The 23119-nt window shown below is 40.3% G+C and overlaps 1 protein-coding gene across 2 annotated transcripts in view; it reads right to left on the bottom strand.

Moving 5' to 3' along the window:
• Positions 1-23119, bottom strand: part of ITGAV (integrin subunit alpha V) — an 82909-nt gene that overhangs the window by 15661 nt on the left and 44129 nt on the right. The window contains exons 5-19 of one of the 2 annotated variants that reach the window (XM_081312674.1): positions 20738-20799; positions 18695-18740; positions 17296-17421; positions 16799-16843; positions 13958-14001; positions 13802-13858; positions 11870-11922; positions 10231-10439; positions 8729-8920; positions 8121-8166; positions 6573-6674; positions 5286-5344; positions 2359-2513; positions 1111-1248; positions 475-542 (exon numbers count right to left, since the gene is read on the bottom strand). In XM_081312674.1, the coding sequence (XP_081168800.1) occupies positions 475-542; positions 1111-1248; positions 2359-2513; positions 5286-5344; positions 6573-6674; positions 8121-8166; positions 8729-8920; positions 10231-10439; positions 11870-11922; positions 13802-13858; positions 13958-14001; positions 16799-16843; positions 17296-17421; positions 18695-18740; positions 20738-20799 (1402 nt within the window). The remainder of the gene's footprint in view (positions 1-474; positions 543-1110; positions 1249-2358; positions 2514-5285; positions 5345-6572; positions 6675-8120; positions 8167-8728; positions 8921-10230; positions 10440-11869; positions 11923-13801; positions 13859-13957; positions 14002-16798; positions 16844-17295; positions 17422-18694; positions 18741-20737; positions 20800-23119) is intronic. The other variant, XM_081312675.1, reaches the window with a different exon arrangement.

Below are 23119 nucleotides of genomic sequence, written 5' to 3'. Positions count from 1 at the left end.
ATTTCACCATTAATTCAGCATTCAGCTAGCTTGGCAGAAGTTTCCCAAATATGATTTAGCTAGATCAAAATAAATACTGCAGACAAGAATGAAGCCTCTCAATGCAACTAATTGCCCACTGCAGTGAGGAGAAGACAGAGACCTTAGAATCTATTCTCTGGGGTTTTTCTTTCCATTCTTCCAAATTAGTAGATACTTGGCTGATTGCTTGATGTTCAACTGCTGAGACACATGAACCTAACAGCTCTATCTTGAGAACCACTAGGGCCAGGGGTAGGCAACCTTGGCTCTTTTATTACTCGTGGACTTCAACTCCCAGAATTCCTGAGCCAGCCATGCCAAGGTTGCCTACCCCTGACTAGGCCCTGCCTTGCCAATTTCTGTTTTTATGCCCTGTCTTTACATTTGTGCTTATTTACTCATTTCTTAATCATATTTAAATACCTCCAGAATCAAAAATCAACCAGAATTTACCTGTCAACAGTCACTTTTAAATCTGGGCGGCAGATATTATCTTCTCCACAATCCAAAAGAATATGAGCCTAAATTTGAGAAAAATTAAAATTAAATCCCAAATGCAGTAACTTTTAAATCTGGGTGACAGATATTATCTTCCCCACAATCCAAAAGAATATGAATCTAAATTTGAGAAAAAATTAAAATTAAACCACAAATCCCTGACTGTTTTTCTTGTTTCTTCAGATTACTGAAGACTGATGTAACTCACTTTCATTTTACTATGGCACTAAGCCAAGTTGTAATATAAAAACACTTTTCTTGTGGGAATAAATTTTACAATAGGGATGAATAGCAAAATATCAGCTTAGTGCTTGCATCCTTGACTCAAGAAACTGTTCTTCTCTGACTCAGAAAAGGGAGAATGACATCAAAGAACTACTATTTCTTTTAAAAGAGAAATCTATACAATTTGGTTAGAAAAACTAACCCAAAGTGGGGGGGAGGTTAATATCCTTTCTTTCTCTAACACAACATACAAAGAATAAAAACAATGAGTTTGTTAAATTATTTATATTTCTTAAAAACATCATTAACATTTAAAAACTTGCTGGTTGCAAAAAAAAAAGTATATTACATTTCCCAGCTTTATACCTGTCTGCTAATGTTTGCAGGAGTGAACTGGTTGAGGATGGGCTGTAAACCAGTAGAATCCAAAGCAGTTTTGTAATCCAGTTGGTATTCCATGAATATAGTAATTGGAGTAAGCTTATCTCGAAATTCAGATTCATCCTAGAAGAGACAAAATGGGGATGGTGGTGTATGTTTTAAAATAAAGCAAAAATCAGAACTGCAGAATTTGGGGACTATGACTTCTACCAAATGTGGTCTGCTCTTTGAGGGGGATAGGGTCAGAAAACAGACATCACAAGTCTGAGTGAACTCTATTGATATAAAATATAGTAACAGAAAGTTGAAAGCCTGACTGATTTTTCTTCTTCCTCCTCCTCCCTATCTCCCTCTTGCACTCTGCTGAATTAGAGAGGTGTCAGTCTGTATTTGCTTGCCACACTTTCTGTTTCCTGTGCAGGAAGCATGTTTTTGCAGATGTTATTGCTCTCTACAAGGCTCTACCACAAATATTTGCAATTACCTATACAGTATGCATTGGCCTAGTGCAGGGGTAGGCAACCTCGGCTCTTTTATGACTCATGGACTTCAACTCCCAGAATTCCTGAGTCAGCCTAGTGCAAGGGTAGGCAACCTCCCAGGAATTCTGGGAGTTGAAGTCCATGAGTCATAAAAGAGCCGAGGTTGCCTACCCCTGGCCTAGTGCAAGGGTAGGCAACCTCCCAGGAATTCTGGGAATTGAAGTCCACGAGTCATAAAAGAGCCAAGGTTGCCTACCCCTGGCCTAGTGCAAGGGTAGGCAACCTCCCAGGAATTCTGGGAGTTGAAGTCCACGAGTCATAAAAGAGCCAAGGTTGCCTACCCCTGGCCTAGTAGTAAAGAGAAAAATAATCAGCGAAAAAAGTCAGGATAAAAGAGTCAAAGCACTACTGAGATCAATGGGTAAAATGTCTCTCTCTCTTTTTTTGTTTAGTTTTCTCCATCGTGTGGAATCGAGGCAATTCCAAAGAAAATGTTTGACTCCAAACACTGGATCAAAAAATGTGACCATCCACATGGCTCAAGTTCCATTTTATTCACAGCTGGACACATTTGGACCTTTTGCGTGGACACAGCCATTCCATTTAAAAATAAAGGGAGAAGATATCTATGGTAAAACTAGATAATATGCAAATCATTACGTTGGCTCTTGGCACTGGAAGCTGCTGAGATAAACCATACCACCCAAAAAGAAAAAGTAAGCCAGGGCAAAGTACAGTTGTGTATTTTTACCCTTAAAAAAGCATCAAGTTCTTCACAACTCTTTCGACCTCCTTTGGAGACTGTCATGTTCTTTGAGTGGCCAGGTTGTCTGTTGTGGAGAAACAGAGCTCGCCTTATGGCACCTTTTTGTTTAAGTTTGTCCAACAGGAGCTCCACATGGAAAGCTATCACCAAACACAAAAACATTTTAGTAACACAGCCTTTAGATTTGTGTGTTCCCTGCAGCAACCATTGATGAGGTGTTTTTCTCAGAAGTTAGAAAGGCTGTCACTGAGAATCATTCAAGGGAGATCCAACACGATTGAAAATAGGAGTTAACAAGGGTTGCAGAATGCGAATAGGTGGGCAACTGCTCTTCCCCTTTATACTAGATATCTTAAGAGGAGTTTTTTAGAGGCCTACTTTGATGCCTTGTTCTTAAAGTGAAATAGGAGGTGTATCCTCTAGTGTAGAGGTCTCAAACTATTATGTCCACGTGGACTAGTTCATTAGCCTAAGGGCTGCAACAGACCTTTCATTCATTTATACAAATGCTACTTATTTTTAATCACTACAGTTTACTCTATTATATTTATATTTATATATATACATATATATACATATATATACATATATATACATATACATACATACATACATACACATACATACATACATACATACATACATACATATATATATATATACATATATATATATATATATATATATATATATATATATATATATATATATATATATATATATATATATATATATATATATATATATATATATATATATATAATTTCAACCTAACCCAAGGCCATCCACAGGCAGTGGTCACAGTAATGACAGCTCATATTTGTGTAAATATTTTTAGATTGCTAACAAAGAATTAAAGGGAGACTGATATGCATTTCAAACTTATTCTCATCAGTCAGCCATACCCTTCTGAGATTCGAACCTGGGCTGATTGCACATTAGGCAGTTGTTTTAACCTCTAGGCTGAAACAGGAAATAAGATTTGTCCCATGTTTGGGGCCTAGCAAGGTAATATAAATAGTTAACAAACATTTAACACACACACACACACACACACACACACACACACACACACACACATATATATATATATATATATATATATATATATATATATATATATATATATATATATATATATATATATATATATATATATATATATATATATATATATATATATATATATATATATATATATATATATATATATATATATATATATATATATATATGTAAATGCTTGTTGACTATTTAGATTACCTTGCTAGGCCCCAAACATGGGACAAATCTAAATAGTCAACAAGCATTTACAAATATCTCCCTTGCTTCTCAGCTAACAAAGTGAGATAGAGCTTGCAGCCTAGAGGCTAAAACAACTGCCTAATGTGCAATCAGCCCAGGTTCGAATCTCAGAAGGGTATGGCTGACTGATGAAAACAAATAAGTTTGAAATGCATATCAGTCTCCCTTTAATTCTTTGTTAGCAATCTAAAATTTACACACACACACACACACACACACACACACATATATATATATATATATATATATATATATATATATATATATATAAATATAAATATATATATATCCCGACAGAAGATGGATGGCAGCCTCAAAGAGGCTACTTGAGTTGACAGCTGTTGATACTTGGCACCTTGCCTGACCCTCCAGATTCTTCCTCACCTACTCTGCCCTAGTGACATATCCTAGCTGGGCTCATAAATGTTGACTCAGGGAGAAATGGGGCAGTACCTGCTTGCCTTCTTTGTGATCTTCTCCATGTGCCCAACCCCTCCCATAGAAAGCCCTCAAACTTTCTTGGATGGAAAGACTAAGAATGAGCCTCTCCAAGTAAGCAAACAAACACATGCTGTAAAATAATAACAGGATGACAGAGTTGGAAGGGGTCCTGAAGGTCTTCTAGTCCAACCTCCTGCTCAGGCAGGAAGCCCTAAACCAGGGGTAGGCAACCTTGGCTCTTTTATGACTTGTGGACTTCAACTCCCAGAATTCCTGAGCCAGCACTGGCTCAGGAATTCTGGGAGTTAAAAGTCCACGAGTCATAAAAGAGCCAGGGTTGCCTACCCCTGCCCTAAACCATTTCAGACAAATGACTGTCCAATCTCTTCTTAAAAACTTCAAATGTTGGAGCACCCAAAACCTCTGGATTAGGTCCACTAATAGATTGTTATAATGGTTGGGAAATTTCTCCTTAGTTCTAGGCTGCTTCTCTTCTTGATTAGTTTCCATCTATTGCTTCTTGTCCTGCCTTTTCAAGTGCTTTGCCCGTCTTCCTTGTGACAGCTGCTCAGATAATGGAAAATTGCTATCATGTCACCCTGAGTCCTTCTTTTCATTAGACATACCCAATTCCAGCAACTGTTCTTTATATGTTTTAGCTATATATGCTATGTATTTTATGTGATATATAAATGTGGGATGGATTCAGCTCAGAAAATGTGCTAGAGGACCCTATGTTGCCTGTGAATTTAAGAACTCTGTTCTATCATGAAGTTCATAGGCAAACGTATGCACATTCTCATCTTGGCAGATATTTGCAGCAACTGGATGACCAGGGCACTGAGCTATTTTGTGTGACCTCAATCCTTATGTTTATGGTCTGATAAATAATTAATCCTGAGCTTTCAATATCAGAGGCCAGACGGATGTTGTCTGCCATAAAGCTCAAGCTGCTTCTAAAGTAAATCTGTTTCTGGTCAGCAATCAACACAAACCCATCAGCCATATTCTAGGTAGTACTGAGCAGCTTTGTTTATGTCTTAGACTGGTGGAGCTTGGACTAGCTCCCAAAGTTTAAAGACTGTCAATTTATAGTATGAATACACAAGTGCAGTATGTTAAACTATTATTTTACATGTGCAATAAAACAAATCTGCAGAACTTACTGAGTTCCGTGGGCAGATTCCCTTTGCCATCAGCTTTTAAGCAGAACTTTACTCTAAAACTATTGAGAGAATTAAAGAATAATTAAAAGACAATAATTTTTTGGCCACATGCAAGAGGTAAACCTATGAATATTGAAGGGCTTTGCATTCTCATGTGCTCTCAGACCAGAGTTTCAGAACTGGGACTAGGATCCAACTCCAATGCAAGATTCTTGATCCCAAGAGTCATTAAAATTTAGTTTTAAAATTAAGTCTTTACCATTTCTTCAATTTGCAATTATTAAATATGTTATTAATAGATTAACTGATCTGTTCTGCATGTCCAGAGAAATTTTAGATGCCTAATTTCAATCAACTTTGAGAAGTCTAAGATGTGTGGTATATTTGAGACAGAAAGGGGGAAGCTCAAGAAACTTTTCACATGGTTGCAAGTCTCATCAAAAGGTTGCGGGGCGGGGGAATGATTAGACAAAGGCATGGGCAAATTTACACCATTCAAAAGAGTACTACTTTTCTGAGTTGAGTTAGCGTTCAGTTTTGTTCTTAATCATTCAAGAAAAAGCTTAGAATTCAGATTCATGGAATTCAGCACAATTCAAATGGGGCTTTAGATCCTATAAAAGGTAAAGGTAAAGGTTCCCCCGCACATGCGTGCTAGTCGTTTCCGACTCTAGGGGCCGGTGCTCATCTCCGTTACAAAGCCGAAGAGCCAGCGCTTGTCCGAGGACGTCTCCGTGGTCATGTGGCTGGCATGACTAGACGCCAAAGGCGCACGGAACGCTGTTACCTTCCCACCGTAGTGGTCCCTATTTTTCTACTTGCATTTTTACGTGCTTTCGAACTGCTAGGTTGGCAGCCCTGGGACAAGTAACAGGCGCTCACTCTGCTACGCGGCACTCGGGATTCAACCCGCCAAACTGCCGACCTTCTGATCGACAGGCTCAGCGTCCTAACCCACTGAGCCACCGTGTCCCTTTTAAATCCTATACAATGAATCTAATTCCTTTCCCATTTGGAGCAGCCTTTTACAGTGTTATAAACATGAACAAGGATTTCGACATGGTCCACTGCTTTCGAAGAAAGGAAACTAAGAATCAAATATAAGGAAGCAACCTTCTGTAATTAAAATCATGCATTCAAATCCTGTGACAAGACTAGGAAGCACAGTGAAAGGAAAGACACTCGCCCTTGCATTATTCACTTTCATCAGCTACAGATGTTCCTGGTTCCTTAATTTGACTTACAATGTTAATTGCAAACACTTCATGGGGAATCTATTGAACTTACCAAGAAACCTTTTGACCATTTTCTTCACAGATTTTATTCTCTGGATTTAAAATTGTTGGGGTAACTTCTAATCCAGCATTCACAGTAATGACTGGCCGGGCTCTTCGAAAAGAAACAAAGAAAAACTAGAAAGGGGTACCTGCATGAATCGCTAGACCAGACATGTCAAACACAAGGCCCGGGGGCCGGATCTGGCCCGTGAAGTGGTTTCATGTGGCCCGCGAAGCCATCCTGGAAACAGTGAGGGAACGGCCCCCACTGCCTTGGCCCTGGCCCAGAGACCCTCCTCCTGCCAGAGACCCCCAAATCTGTCCCATTCCTGCCCAGGCCCCCAAAGGCACCCTTGATGCCAATGATGTAGAGCTAGCCATGCCCACCCAGTAGGCCATACACACTCCAGCCACGCCTACCCAGTAGGCCGTGCCCACCCTGGCCATACCCACCCGGCCCCCTAAGGGCAACCACAATGCTGATGTGGCCCTCAATGAAATTGAGTTTGACACCCCTTGTCTAGCGGCTAGACCAGACATGTCAAACACAAGGCCCGGGGGCCTGATCCGGCCCGCAAAGTGGTTTCATGCGGCCCGCGAAGCCATCCTGGAAACACTGAGGGAACGGCCCCCACTGCCTTGGCCCTGGCCCAGAGACCCTCCTTCTGCCAGAGACCCTCAGATCTGTCCCACTCCTGCCCAGGCACCCTTGATGCAAACGATGTAGAGCTGGCCACGCCCAGCCAGTAGGCCATACACACTCTAGCCACGCCCACCCAGTAGGCCACGCCCACCCTGGCCATACCCACCCGGCCCCTTGAGGGCAACTGCAATGCTGATGCGGCCCTCAATGAAATTGAGTTTGACACCCCTGGGCTAGACAATGAAAGGTGAAGTTGTATACACAAAGGATTTGAAGAAGGAAGTAGAAAACAGCAAGAGGGAAAATATTTTGGACAACAATTTTAAACAGAAATAGTCGCCAACCTAAATCAAGGGATTTGGACAACTCTGCTATGAGAATTGGGGGCTTTTTTTTGGCTTAGGTATCCACAAAGCTGTAGAAAATTATGCATGGAACAGACAGAGAATGAAGAGACGTTTTCTCCTGTTTTCATAGTACAGGAACTTAACATCAGCTATTAAAGTTGAATGGGGAGAAATACCAGGGAAATTAGTATTTTTAATATTTTCCTCCCAGCACATAGTCAGAATTGGTGAATTTATTCCAATAAGGAACAGGAATGGCTAGCAACTTGGATGGCTTTAAAGAAAAAGAATCAAATTCATGACAAACAAATTTTCAAGTCACAATGGCTTCTAAATCAGAGACAGCATGTTCATCAATAAAGATTGCTAAGTAATTGCATCCTAAGTCTGAACAGACTGCCTAATGCCCAAATTGCCATCCACATGACTTGTGAGCTTCCCAGACAAGTGGTTGTGACTAAGGTCTGGTTTCAAGCATGCCTCCCATTTAATAACAGCTATTTTTTCTTTCTTTTCTAGTTGCTTACAAGAACTGGACTTCTCTACTAATATTCTTCTGAAAACTTACCTGTATACAGCAACTCGGTCAACACCAAAAGCTCCTACAATCAAATCTGGAAGCAGAAAAAATATATGCAGATTTTTAGATTGGATATTTGTCTACAGCTGAAAACTCATCACCATGATTATTAATATTTTAGAACTAAATAAAATAAAATAGGGCTTTCCCTGAGTTAAATGCTACTCAGGCCTGGACTGACTATAGTTTTAAATTTGGTTTTATTGGGTTAATTGTTATGTATTTACTACATTTATGGTTTAATTCTTTTTTAAATTTTGCATTTTATGTTTTTTAACTTTTTATTGTTGTGAGCTGCCCTGAGTCCTTAGGGAGAAGGGCGGCATATAAATTTAATAAATTCAATTCAAACAAAACTTTAATCCATACAATCTTGCACTGGATTATATTCAGTTGTGTCCATTATCTACAATGGAATGCAAAATAGAGTTTGTACATTCCTCAGCCTTGCTCTACACAGCAGGGAACATTCTAGAGAAGATTTGGGGGGGGATACAAGAGGGTGAGTTGGGAATAGAAAGGAAAGATCCATTGCATAAATGCTAATATATTTGCAAACTACTGAACATAAGCCATTATTGCTATAGAAAAATCACCTGGGTAGCCATTTTTGTCTACATCCATAGCTCCTTTCAAGGCATAACCAAAACTTGGTGGCATTGCTTCAGAGGCCCATTGTCCTTCAAGGACCTGAGATGGCATTCCATTCAATCCTTTGGCTCTCCCATTGTAGATATAAACCAGTCCTTTCTTGTCTTCTCCACCATAAGGTGCTGCAACTGCTATGTCTGCAAGCAAAGTGAAAAATGTCTAGCGTCTCTAAATATGAACAAGTACAGGGGCTATGGAATGAAGGTCCATGGATTAACTTGGACTAAGCCAATCTACATTTCAAGGGGTTCTGCCATAAACCATTTAGGTCAGCAGGAACAGTGGATTTTTTTTTCTTTTAAGCATGAATTACAGCCAATCCAATCTGATAAGATACATTTTCAAATTAGTAGTGTAACAGTAGTCCTTGAGCTATGCTCATTTGCTCAGTGACTGTTTGAAGTTACAATGGTGCTGCTCTTCTTGAGTTCCAGCTGTCCCAGCACCTCTGTGGTCATGTGGATGGCAATTTGGGCATTAGGCAGTCTGTTCAGACTTACAGTCGGTTGCATTGTCCCATAATCAAATGACTGCATTTGTGACCTTCCCTGCCGGTTTCTCCAGAAAATCAATGGGGAAGATGGCAGGAAAGTTTGCAAGTTGCTAAAGTAAGTCTCCCCCATCTGTGCACTCTCTCCAAGCCCCTCTTATGCTTGTGTCATGCCAGTTATGCATGCACCCTTTCTGACCTTGCCCTGTCTCCCTCGCATCCGCAAGCATCCCCTCACACACTCCATCACACTCTCCCTGGCCTGTGCCTCTCAGACACCCCTTGCACCCTCCCCAACCCGCACACCCCCTCGCTCCCTCTCCCAGCTGGCAGCAGCCAATTACCTGCCTGGGAGCCTAGCTCTTGAACTTCCAGCCAGCTTCCCCATTGACTTTACCTGTGGGAAGCTGGCAGGAAGTTGCCTTGCCTAACAACTGTGGGAGTTGGTTAACTACAGCAAGGAAGGAATGCAGGGATTGCCGTCACTAATCAATGCTGTCGTGCTTTACAACCACATTGCTCAGCAACAACAAACTTCTAGTCCCACTTGTCGTCATAAGCTGAGAACTATCCAGTTTAAAGATATGTTTTCAAGTTCAAAGCGTAAAGGAATTTAGCACTAATCCTATTAATTAGAGGTAACTTTATGTAAGGTAGCACTTGATACAGAAGTAGAGGTCATTCCGCAGTTAAAATAAATGCAATGTGTTATTCTTTATTTGTGCAGTACTTTTTCAAAGCTTCATTTTTTTTTAAAAAAAAAAGATGCATTAACTCAAACAACATTTGCTTGCTAGATTAGAGCAAGGCCTACCAAAGCATTAAAATAACAAACCAACAAACAAACATTTTGAACCAAACCACAGGGTTTAATCAAATTATAAACTAAAAAGTTTAAAATTGAAAAAGTTTAATCAACACAATAGTAACGACGACGACAATGACTGAATGCAATACCATTGAAACCATCCTGGTCAAGGTCTCCCAAAGGGGCAATTGAACTGCTGAATCTTGCAAAGACTTCAAAGCCATTCAACTTCACGGCTGAACTTTGAAACCCTCCAGAGGCTTGTTGGAGGTAAAGAGACACCTGGCCCACTTCCAGAAGCTTGCCGTCTGAACCACGATCCATAAAGAGTGGGGCACCTACAAGCAAATCTGTATAGCTAAAGTTGGGGGCAGAGGCAGAGAGAAAGGGAGAGAAAGTTGTTCATTCAACACAAAGATCGCCTCTGTTATATGCATCATCGTAGCCCATTATTATGCTCCATGGAGTACACAGCGATTGGGGGAGAGAATGAACAGCCCAAGAATACAAGCAGCTGGGTGTGACTGGAATCGAATCCCAGGTCATATCTCTTGCAGCCAAAAGAATTATAAAACAGACAAGGTTATAATCATAACAGGCTGACTAGGGAATCAGTCCCATCAGTGGTACTCATATCTGAGGCTTAACGTACGTAGGATTGCATGTAATTATACTGGGTGTGTAATTCATTATGACAAAAAAATAACAACACCCCCCCCCCTAGATATTGTTTAGTCATAAAATGCAGCAGCTAGGAATGAGTGGGGAAAGAAAAAAGGGAAGAAAGGAAGTTGAGGATTAGGAGAACTAGAGAACTAGAGAAAAGAATAATGCTGGATAGAAGTACAGGTCACTTTCATTTTTTTTTGTAAATTTGCTTTTTTTGTAAAAGAAAAAGGTGCCGGAACTCACACATGTCATACAACCCGCCTTGCCTACCCTACAAGGTTCCATCCAAAAAAAGGTGCCAGAACTCTGTTCTGAGCGTTCTATGAGAAAAAAAGCCCTGGCTACCACAACTGGGATCAGCAACTTGGTTGTTAAGCGTTTGCTAAGCGTAACTGTGACTATGCCTAAGATCTTACTTCAGTTTTCCTTTGCTTTACAAACCTGCGAAGGTCATAAATGTAAGTGGTTGATTATAAAGTTACTTTCTCATCACCATCGTAACTAAGAACGGTCACCAAATGAGTCAGTTGCTAAATGAGGACCAGCTGAAAAGGCTGATGAGAGAAGGTTCAGGCTGGACATACAATCAAAAAGAATGATTTCTGCCCTCACAGGATTTGAAGCTCTACCAGGGAAGATTCCAAAGATAATATACTGTAGGTACTCGTGAAAGAGCCGAGAATGTTAGGCTCCAAAATACCACCCAAAAAATTGGGATCTATTTATCATGGGCTTAAAATCATATGATTTGTACCAATAAGAATGTAAGACATTGCAGTTTTTCCACTAATTGTTGCAGTTAAAAATTCAAGTGTCGGCTTATTCACAGATGATGCATTTTTCATGGTATTTTGGCTGAAATTTTGAGGATTGGCTTATCTGTGGACAAGCTTATCTGTGATTATATACTGTATGGTGTTTGTGAAATGTTTGCAGAACTATATCGAGCAATCTTAACAGAAGAAGGCCCCAAAAGTGGGAGGGGAAGAGAGTTAAATATGCATGCTAACAGATTTCCATTTTTCTTTCAAACATTTTATTTTTACCTTAGGCAAGATTTTAGAGAACCAGATTTATTTTTCTCCTTTTCAAGAAGTAGGAAACAAAAGCATAACTTACTGATCTCCGTTGATATCTGTGGCAGCTACAGAATATCCAAAATAAGCAGCTATCTGGGTAACAAATTTGAACAAAAGAAATGCTGTATTAAACAGAAATAACTTAGGAGTTAGAGAGGCATTTTACACCTACTAAAAGCTTTCTTGCCATGCATATTTCAAAGTCTAGAAGTATATCCTTTTTCCCCTAGTTATTTCTGCACATTTGTTAGAATGTTTTTCCCTTGTTACAGAAAGCACACAGATCACATTTTATCCTTTTTATTTTACTAATAGTAATGTGGAGGGAAGCACATCACTGGATATTCTCCACCCACATAACTACACAAAGAATTTCAATTTTAAGAGGTCTAAGGGACGCGGTGGCTCGGTGGGTTAGGACGCTGAGCTTGTCGATCAGAAGGTCGGTAGTTTGGCGGGTCGAATCCCGAGTGCCGTGTAGCAGAGTGAGCGCCTGTTACTCGTCCCAGCTTCTGCCAACCTAGCAGTTCGAAAGCATGTAAAAATGCAAGTAGAAAAATAGGGACCACTACGGTGCGAAGGTAACAGCGTTCCGTGCGCTTTTGGTGTCTAGTCATGCCGGCCACATGACCACAGAGATGTCCTTGGACAAGCGCTGGCTCTTCAACTTTGAAACGGAGATAAGCACCAGCCCCTAGAGTCGGAAACGACTAGCACGCATGTGTGGGGGAACCTTCACCTTTACCTTTAAGAAATATTTATAAATAGTAAGGCTGCTTCATTGGGACTGAAGTTGAACACGGATGCCTTCAAGCAGAGTTTTTCAACTTTGTGGGCCCTCCTAAAGTGATAAATGAATGGCTGTGATTCCATCCTTCCCTTGGATAACAATTTAATGGAGGTTAGAGGTAGATAATACATATGGTATTGTTTCAATAATTAATTTTTAATGAAAACAACTTTTGCAGCTTTTTAAAAAATAAAACATTTTCATTGGAAATTACAAATAAAAGTTAAATAAGATTTAAAGCCATACTTCTAATGGGGAGAATGAACTTGTAATGTCTGAGTTTTATTTCTGAGACCACCACTCTTATTTCTTGTTCCACGTTTAGTTCAGATGGGCCATTCTCTTTATAGCAGCAACCTATAGAAAATTTCGGCTTTGTTATTACTTTGACTAGATGGAGCATCTGACAAAGATCCACATTTGAATTTATATCCAGTTCTCTCCGTCCTGCAGCATTTGTTCTCAACTCCCCAGAGCATAAGGGTCCACAGTTAAAAAACCCTAAGACCCCGAAGAAGAATAGATGGTGGAGACAGGATGGTTGTCTTCAAAGAGCAAAAGACATCTCCTCCTCATAGGTATATGAGGAGGATCAGAACGGGCTTGAAATTGGAAAGCTGCAGATTTTGGCTAAGCTTTAGGATAAAATTCGGACGTAAGAAATTGCCAACCATGGAACAGACTGTTTTAGATGACACTGGGTTCTCTTTTGTGGGAAGAACAGGCTAATCAGCTATCTCCAAGGGATATCTGATGTTGATATTTTAAATCTAGCAGTGAACAGGTGATTACATCGGATGCCATATGCTTTAAATCTGTAAGAAATGAAAAAAAAGGGTTTTGCCATTGGCATGTTTAGGCTAATTATTAATTGGCTCTTCTTCTTCCAGCGGTTATTCCACTTGCTAGAATCAGAGGGAATGAACTGGGAAGGCATCTTCCATCAGTTTAGCCAAGATCACCAGAAAGAACACCTTTTCTCAAAATTGTGATACACAGCAGCCACGATGTTTGAATTTGATTATTACAGCTGACTTATGACCACGTTTTCTCTCTTAAAAACTTTTCATTTCCTATTTTTTTCTCACTTATTTTGTATATTATATGACCAACGTTCCTACCCTGGTAAAAGGTAAGACATAAATATAAAAATATTTTCCTCTTATAGAAACCAAGTCATACCTGTTCTCCAGTGAAGTTATACATGGATGCCATGCTTTCCCCATTGTAAATGGATACCTGCACAATATATGCAAATGAAATTCTATACCATCGCATATTTGAATGGTTGCTAAAAAGAATAAATTAATTATTTTAACACTAGCTTCTTGTCCTTACCATGCCCAAAGTTTTTGCTGCCCTTGGGACACCCGACACAAAATCTGAAAACAGAAAAAGAATTTTCCATCACCTGTGCAGATAGAATATCAGTCCCCCTCAGAAAGTTTTCCCATGTAGTTCACAATACTACTCTTAGTTTCACAAAGGTTTATCTTATTCATTTTATCCACTAGTTTCCACCCAATCATATCTCAGAGTATGCCTGACCAAGTCCCTGCAGTTTTTTTGGCAGGGGTTTCAGAATTGGTTTGCCTCCTTCCTAGGGCGGAGAGAGAGTGACTGGCCCAAGACCACCCAGCTGGCTTTGTGCCTAAGGTGGGACTAGAACTCATGGTATTCTGGGTTTCCAGTTGGTGTCCTAACCACTACACCAAACTGTCTATCTATTTATTAGCAATAAGAGGACTATTTTAACTAGAATGAACAGATTCATTAAGTACTTACAGGTTGGCAAAGACATACGGGGTGAGGTGTTACCCCCCATTGATAGGGCTCGCAACTTGGGCGTCCTCCTGGATTCGCAGCTCACCTTTGAAGACCATATAGGAGCTGTGACCAGTGGGGCTTTTGCCCAGGTTCGCCTGGTGCGCCAGTTGCGACCCTACCTGGACCGAGATGCCCTACGCACAGTCACTCATGCGCTCGTGACCTCCCGTTTAGACTACTGCAATGCTCTCTACATGGGGCTGCCCTTGAGGACCACCCGGAGGCTTCAACTGGTGCAGAATGCGGCCGCGCGAGTCGTGATGGGGGTCTCCCGATACTCCCATGTAACACCTCTACTCCGCGAGCTGCATTGGCTTCCAGTTGCCCTTCGGGTGAGATTCAAGGTGCTGGTGATGACCTATAAAGCCCTAAATGGCGAGGGCCCGGGATATTTGAGGGAACACCTGCTGCCAGCATCAAGTTCCCTTCGTCCAGTGCGCTCCCACAGGGAGGGTCTCCTCAGGGTGCCGCCGGTTAAAGATTGCCGGCGGGTAACACCCAGGGGTAGGGCCTTCTCAGTGGGTGCGCCTGCCCTGTGGAACCAGCTGCCTGCGGAGCTTAGGACTGCCCCCACCCTCCGTTCTTTCTGCCGGGACCTGAAGACCTGGCTCTTCGAGCTCTCGGGCCCAGGCTGAGAATATTTTTAATTGTAATTTTAACTGGGTTTTAATTTTCTCAGGGTTCTATTTAATCTTTTTTAATTTGTTTTAACGTTTGTATTGACTGTTTTTTAAATGCCCTGTAAACCGCCCTGAGTCCTTCGGGAAAGGGCGGTATATAAATCTAAATAAATAAATAAATAAATAAATAAAGACAAAAGATATGATATATTGACAGTAAGTAATGGTAATAAGACTGGGAGAATTCTTGCAAGACTGGGGGAACAAGAATACGCATAACTAATTCTCTTTACACAGGAATTCCTTTTTAAAATGGTGTCTCCTTTTCCTCTCATTTTTTTCCCAGAGGGTTTGAGCCAGTGGCATAGGTCATTTCTGGATAGTTACGCTATTTCTTTTTCACTCCTGGGCCTTCTGGAACGTTCCCAATCTTCAAGAGGAATTTGGAGTCTTTTAGAGAGGTGTGAAATGGGAGAGAGACTGTGAGTACACTTCACCCATTCCACAGATGGAAGAACAGGGTTGGCTGCACATTTCCGCAGGTCCTATTCATTCTAATTCACCCAAGTATACAACCAGTGGTAGGATTCAGCCAGTTCACACCAGTTTGGCAGAACCGGTAGCTATTTTTTTGTTGTCCAGGTCCAGAATGGACTTCCGGAAGCGGCATCCACACAGAAAACTGGTTATTCACATATATGAATCCCACCAATGTATACAACTACCTTTTTGGAGTGACTTGATTCCATTTTGCCCAAACAAACTTGAACTGCATAATTGCATCATGGAGGAAATTATCCTATATTGACATCATGCTCCTGCAGGGCTCCAGAGTGTCTTTCAAAGGTAAGCACCAATTATGCCTCCTTAATAGCAATAGAATAGCATTTAGACCAGAGGTCTTCAAACTCGGCCCTTTTATGACTCATGGACTTCAACTCCCAGAATTCCTCAGCCAGGTACACTGGCTGAGGAATTCTGGGAATTGAAGTCCATGAGTCATAAAAGGGCCGAGTTTGAAGACCCCTGATTTAGACATATACACCGCTTCATATTGCTTTACAGCCCTCTCTAAGCAGCTTACAGAGTCAACCTATGGCCCCCAGCAATCTGGGTCCTCATTTTACCAACCTCAGATGGATGGAAGGCTGAGTCAATCTTGAACTGAACAGGATCGAACTGCTGGCAGTCAGCAGTTAGTCTGCAATACTGCATTCTAACCACTGCGCCACCACAGCTCTTAAAAGTATGTGCATCAAGACTATAGGCATCCATGGAGAAAAGAGAGAGGGGAATGATAAAACATGTGTTTTCACTACAACACAAATTCTGTCCTTCATGTATCTGCATGTTGTTGTTGTAATGAAAACATAGAAAAACAGGTATTACATTGTGAGGTTATATTTTGTCATCACTTCTGAGAGACAGAATATATTGAAATGACACTAACAAGTCAACAGCAGTCTTCTATTTTCACAATCTCTAATGTGGCTCATAAACCTCTTATTACATCTGCAATGAAAGCAGAAAGAATTTTCTCTGACCTTTATTCTTTCATAGCCTCAAGGAAAGATACAATAGCTGAAATAAATAGACTCAGACATGGAAAAGTTAATACAGATTTCAACAGGTCATCTGGATTATTTATTTCCTAGAACTTCCTCAAATCTTTTCCCTGTAGTCAAAATTCATTAGTTTCTGGACATTTTATGGAAATATGAACAAGACATACCTTCTATGCCATCACCATTGAAATCCCCTACGGCAACTGAATAACCTGTCAAGCATGAAAATGAGAATTCAAGAATTAATATTTCAATAATGCATGGAAATACTCTTAATATGTGATGCACCCAAAAACATTTTTAGACATCTATTTTTAAATAAACCGGTTCATGGAGTTGCTGAAATCATTCTCACTGTTGACTAATAGGGGGTGCTATTTCTCTTTCAAAATTGGAAAAAACTGAATACACAGTTGCAGAATTAGAATTCTCTATCCAATACAGCTTAAGTACAGACTGCATTATTTAAATAATTACTTGAAGAAGGCAAGGGAAAACTTTCCAGTAAATATGTGCCAGTCATATTTTTTTTTAAAATTTGACTATATTTAGGATAGTTCTTCTTTCACAAACTTCAAAAACAAATATACTTCCACTGATCTCATTGGGAAGCTTCATCCCAGCGAAATTTAAAATATTTCCTGTTTCAGAGTCAAGTACCCACCCAAATAACTGTCATCAAAAGTAGCACTAGCTGAACGTGTTGCTAACTGGTGATCGTATTTGGTTGTGTAGACTGTAGTGCTGTATTTTGACATAATCTCAGCCACTTGATCAGAGATTAGCTGGCCTGGAGAAAAGCAAAAGGGAATACCTTGAAATAATACAGTTCTGAGCAGATATTTGTTGTCTCATTATAAAATGCAATTCTATAATATCAGCTTAGAAACTAGTCCGATTCAGGCTTGTTGCTAGGTAATCGTGAACAGGACTATAGAGGAAAGCCAAACTAAGTCTGGAAATAAAATAACAATATTTTGGTTCAAGCATATCTTAACCAAGCATATCTTTGGCCTCACAAAAGGGGATAAAGAAAGCATGATCCTATGTGACAATTAAGTTATGATCTATAAGTCTTTAACAGAAGTTCTTAGATAGTTTATTAGTATAGATTTAACAGAGTGACCTGTATCATTATTTAGGTACCTTGTTGAGTAGCTCAAAATTCAGCAAATGCACTTATATCTAATTCCTAACCTGAAGTTTCTGGATAAACCTACAACTGATAGCAATTAGCATGAAAAACCTACTCCGATTAATCTCCACAACAGTATTCTGTGGTACAAAAACAGCAATAAAGACAGATCATATTCATTGCTGCTTTTGTACCCAGGATCCTAATTCACCAGAAGCATCAGGCATCAAAGCCTAACATGCAGATGTGCGTAACTGAATCTCTACAACTTCTCTTGCCCAGAAAAGTCATTTTCAAATTTTGAGCAGAGCAACAGCTTAGTTTGATAGCTAACTATGGCAATCAATCAATCAATCAATCAATCAATCTCTGGATTGAAGAAAAAAAACAGATAACAATGTAATGGAAGTAAAGAGTTTGCTGCCTCCTGGTAACTATTTGAAGTCTGGTAGCCCAGATAGTGTAGCCATATAATTTGATTTAAATGTAAATGGTCATTACTATTTGAAAAAATTGAGCTATTTCAGGAATGTGTAAATAATATAATCACTGTTTACACATTATATGTTTAGGCCACTGCCTGTCACCAGGGAATGTTATTTTATATTGGGGTTTCTGTAATATTCAGGTGCCCCAAAAAGATGCTTCTGCTTTACAACAAGGAATCCACTAAAGTTAATGCATTTTCCCTTCTCCAGCAGTTTATAGCCTTATGAGGATCAGGCACCTCATAGGAGAAAAACAGCCCAGAAAGATCAATAGGAAAAAGACTAAACGCTCATAACATCTCTATTTCAGCTACTTCGAACTTGCAGTAACTTTTTCTGTGGAATTAAAAAAAAACCCACAATCATTTTTGTTTTATATCAGGCCAAAAGTAAAGAATTAAGTTTAACTGTCATTTTATTCACCAAATCCCATGTTTTACCTTGCCAATAAAAACTTCCAGGTCCTCCAAGTAGAACTCTGTCCTTCTAGAGAGGAAAGACAGAAAGAAAAAGAGGTTTCTTTATTGTAATGTAATATCTAAAAATAAGTACCCAGACTAAGCTGAAATTGTTACAACTTTCAATGACTGAAGATTGCTCCACTGTGTCTGATTTAAGATTTTTTTTGCTTTTTCAGACATGACTCAAACTTCACAGAGAATTCTGGCCAATCTAATACTAGTACTTTTGTTTTCATTTCCCATCGTATTGTTAAGTGCATTCATGTTTTGTGGTATTTCAACTTCCTTGTTTCACATTTCTGTAATGTTCCGTGATTATTAAAAAAAAAAGTCTAGGAAATGTTGCATAACACATCTCATTTAAATCTCATTGCTTACCCATTGATTGAATAGACACTGTTAGGCAAATGTATTTTTCCCCTCCTCAATCCTCTTATTGAAAGAAAAAGATAATAATTCTCACCCACCATGCAGAATGGTTTAAGACACTAATGGTGTGCCTTAGTTGCAAAGCTAAGCCATAATTTAGGGGTGTGAACGTGAGTTTGCTAAAGCCCAGAAGTGAGTGCCCTGCCTTTTCTATCCTCTTCCAGGAAATAATTAGGAGATGGAAACGATTGGAAGCATCAACTTCTAGGTTTACACCAACGATTGCCAGTGGCAGCTGTGGCATGGGAGAATGATGAAAGTAGGCAGAAAGAGAAAAACAATGCAAAGACTGCTCCTTTCGCACATGTGTCATGACGTTGCACACACATTTGAAACAAATGGAACTTGTGGCGTAACGTTGCTTTCATCGTTTGGATAAAAGCAGCGAAGCCTCTGTGGATGCCTATCCTTGACGATGGTAAACTTTAATCAAAAAAAAGTGAAGATCACAATGGTTCCTGATTCTGGTTTGTTTTATCAGGCCACATTTTTATTAAATTTAATTTCTGGTTTGAACGTTGCACTTTTACTTGGATGCTGTGATTAAATAAGCCATGACTCGAACAAACCTTGCCTGTTCCAGGCTAAAACCTAGTTAAGATGAATCACAGATGCACGCAAGCAAAAATCTTTGAAGGGTTCCTCGTTGTTAGAAACAAGAAGAGAACGTGAGCCAAGGTTACATTAAGGCTCTTTCATATAATTCTAAATTTGTAGGAAATACATCCCAACCGTGCCAATTTTTTACTTAACAATTCCAGTCCCTCAATTAATGCATTTACTACAAGGGAGGATATAAAATTTCTGTACATATCAAATGCAGTTCTTTGCCTTGGACAGGGCAAGCTGAGATTACAGAAATGACATCCTATTCTTTCTTCTTCTCTTTCTTTTCTAGTATTAGGTCACTGAAATCCACTGCTTCTGTCTATGATGGGCGCATTTTCTGTTACTATAATGACAAATGTGTGTACATGTGGAAGAATACACGCACACTGCCTCCCTGTGTACGTGAATATCTCTTATGTATCAGAGCAGTTTAAATTAAAATTTCAGAAATAAAATAACTGAAGATGGCTTAAAGTATGAAAGCAAAGAGAATTTTATTTTTTAAGCCAAGCTCTCATCTAAGTTTAAAGGAACAAGATCCAGTAATGGATTAACATCGTATCTCTTTTTAGCCATTTATTTTCTTTGCTGATTTCCTCCCATGCAATCCTGGACGAAATAAACAATTTCATCAAAAAAGACAAGATGGGAGCATGGTCGTGCCATCAAACCCTCCCACCTTTTGCACATGCATGCAATATCAATACAGGTGCAAAAAGGGAGGGGCTTTGATGGCATGGTCACAAGCCCATTTTGCCTTTTTTAATCCACCCCCCCCCCCCACACACAATCTCCTGAGGATACCAATGGTCCACAGCAACTTTACCAAAATATATATTTAAGGCGATAGGTATGAAACAATAAACTGTTGCTTGTAAAGTTCCTCTGGCAGATTTCTCTGCTCAGGGTTGGGTTTTACAGATACTTTGCCCTCTACTGTGGGGTTCTGAGATTGAAGGAAACATGCGGAAATAACTTCCATACCTGAGTAAAATCAATACTGAATCCACCTTGACAAAAGCCCTGTCCTTCAGCATCGGTGCTTGCTATGGCAATAAGAAACAATGGAAATGATTGTAAAGTTGTGTTAATACAAAATTTCTACGCAACGTAAGGAAAGCCAGGGTGCAAACCGAGGAGACTAGGAGAGCTGCTTTGAGGGCAAGGATAAGGCAAAACAAACCACCAACCTTATTTCTGGGAAAGATGGCTTGAATGGGGAAAATACGGAATGAATAATCAGTGTTCTGCAACCTGGATCTCTTACGGAATCTCAAAATCTTCAGAAGAGAGGAACAGAGGGACAGCGCCAATTCTGATCCTCTCCTTTCTTTCAAAATAACACTCTGCTGTAATTTATTGTAGGAAAACTCAGTTCTTAGAGGAAATATCCTTGGAGGCTGTAACTTTTCTGGATAGCCTCATGTTAAAGGGTGCTAAGGTCTTCCTACTCAATCTTCTTAGAAAGGTCTTTGTTGTTCAATTCCACTTCCACACCTCACTGCGAGGAGCCCATAATTCATTCTTAAAGGTAAAGGTAAAGGTTCCCCCGCACATGCGTGCTAGTCGTTTCCAACTCTAGGGGCCGGTGCTCATCTCCGTTTCAAAGCCGAAGAGCCAGCGCTTGTCTGAGGACGTCTCCGTGGTCATGTGGCCGGCATGACTAGACGCCAAAGGCGCACAGAACGCTGTTACCTTCCCACCGTAGTGGTCCCTATTTTTCTACTTGCATTTTTACGTGCTTTCGAACTGCTAGGTTGGCAGAAGCCGGGACGAGTAACAGGTGCTCACTCTGTTACGCAGCACTCGGGATTCGACCCGCCAAACTGCCGACCTTCTGATCAACAGGCTCAGCGTCCTAACCCACTGAGCCACCGCGTCCCTTAATTCATTCTTACCTCCTCCCTATTTTTTAGTCCACAAGGACTTCTTAGGGGGAAGAAGATAACGAGTGGGAGTATTCAGTCCTCACTTACATTTTAAGGTGATGTAGGCCAGTTACAAGGGGATCAGCTCACCAGCTGCTTTTGAGAATGCATTTCAGGGACAAGTAACCTTGTACTTCCTACAGCTCAGATAAAACCACATAGCTGGCAACCTGCTAGAAGAAGCACAGCCATCCATGTATTCTGTTCTGCCGCATTTCTGAGGGTGAACTCAGGCACCGAAAGCACAATTGTTAACCACCATCTTTCCAACATCGGTTGATAGGACGTCATAGGGCTTTGTCAATCCTACATTGTGCAGGCATGATCTACAAGTCATACTGAACTAATGAAAAAAGGGGTTTGTTCTGAGTTATTACAAACAACACTGGCTTAAAATACTGCCTGTTTCAAAATAAAAATGTGAAAGATAAACATTCTCTAGAATGACATATTGCTCTTTTCTTCTATATTTACAATGCAGTTACGGCTAGGAATAGCAATGAAATATACTTTGCATTTAAAGAAGGAAAAGGCATTCCTCTTGCAGGCTAGGAAAGAGTCCAAAAAGCTCTTTATGACATGGTTAATCCTCTGACTATAAAGCTTCACAAAAAAAAATTGCTAACAATCTTTTCATTTGTTTGCTCGTTTGATCTTGGCCTTTTTTCTTTTTAGTTTTATCCTTTAAACAGATCTCCAGCCAACTCCAAAATGGTTCACTGACTTCTTTTGAATGGGCCACACGTATTCCATCCAGTTCATACATAATTTGGATTTGCTCCATTATTTTCCCCCAAATGTCCTAACGGATGAGCTTATTCCTGCTCAGTTGGAAAAAAGGGCTCCATTTAGGGGCAAGTATGAAAGGACAGAGGGATGCGGTGGCTCAGTGGGTTAGGACGCTGAGCTTGTCGATCAGAAGGTCGGCAGTTTGGCAGGTCAAATCCCGAGTGCCGCGTAACAGAGTGAGCGCCTGTTACTCGTCCCAGCTTCTGCCAACCTAGCAGTTTGAAAGCACGTAAAAATGCAAGTAGAAAAATAGGGACCACTACGGTAGGAAGGTAACAGCGTTCCGTGCGCCTTTGGCGTCTAGTCATGCCGGCCACATGACCACGGAGACGTCCTTGGACAAGCGCTGCTCTTCGGCTTTGAAACGGAGATGAGCACCTGCCCCTACAGTCGGAAACGACTAGCACGCATGTGCGGGCGAACCTTTACCTTTACCTTTATGAAAGGACAAAGCTTGCCTTGTGATGTCCCAATCTGTGTTTTATCGTTTTGGCATCATTATGGTTAGATATAGATTTGTGAAATCACAGAGACTGCGGTGGCGGTGGTGGGGGTACAGAACAAGCAAATCCAAATAATCACACTCCCATTACCCTCTTCCATTTATTCCCAGATTCAAAGCTTCATAGTGTTTTCTATGAAATCCAAC

The sequence above is a fragment of the Vipera berus genome (genome assembly GCF_964194415.1).
Source record: "Vipera berus genome assembly, chromosome: 1".
NCBI classification, from domain to species: domain Eukaryota; kingdom Metazoa; phylum Chordata; class Lepidosauria; order Squamata; family Viperidae; genus Vipera; species Vipera berus.
The sequence above is the reverse complement of the archived record's forward strand: the minus strand, read 5'-3'. Positions and strand labels throughout refer to the sequence as shown.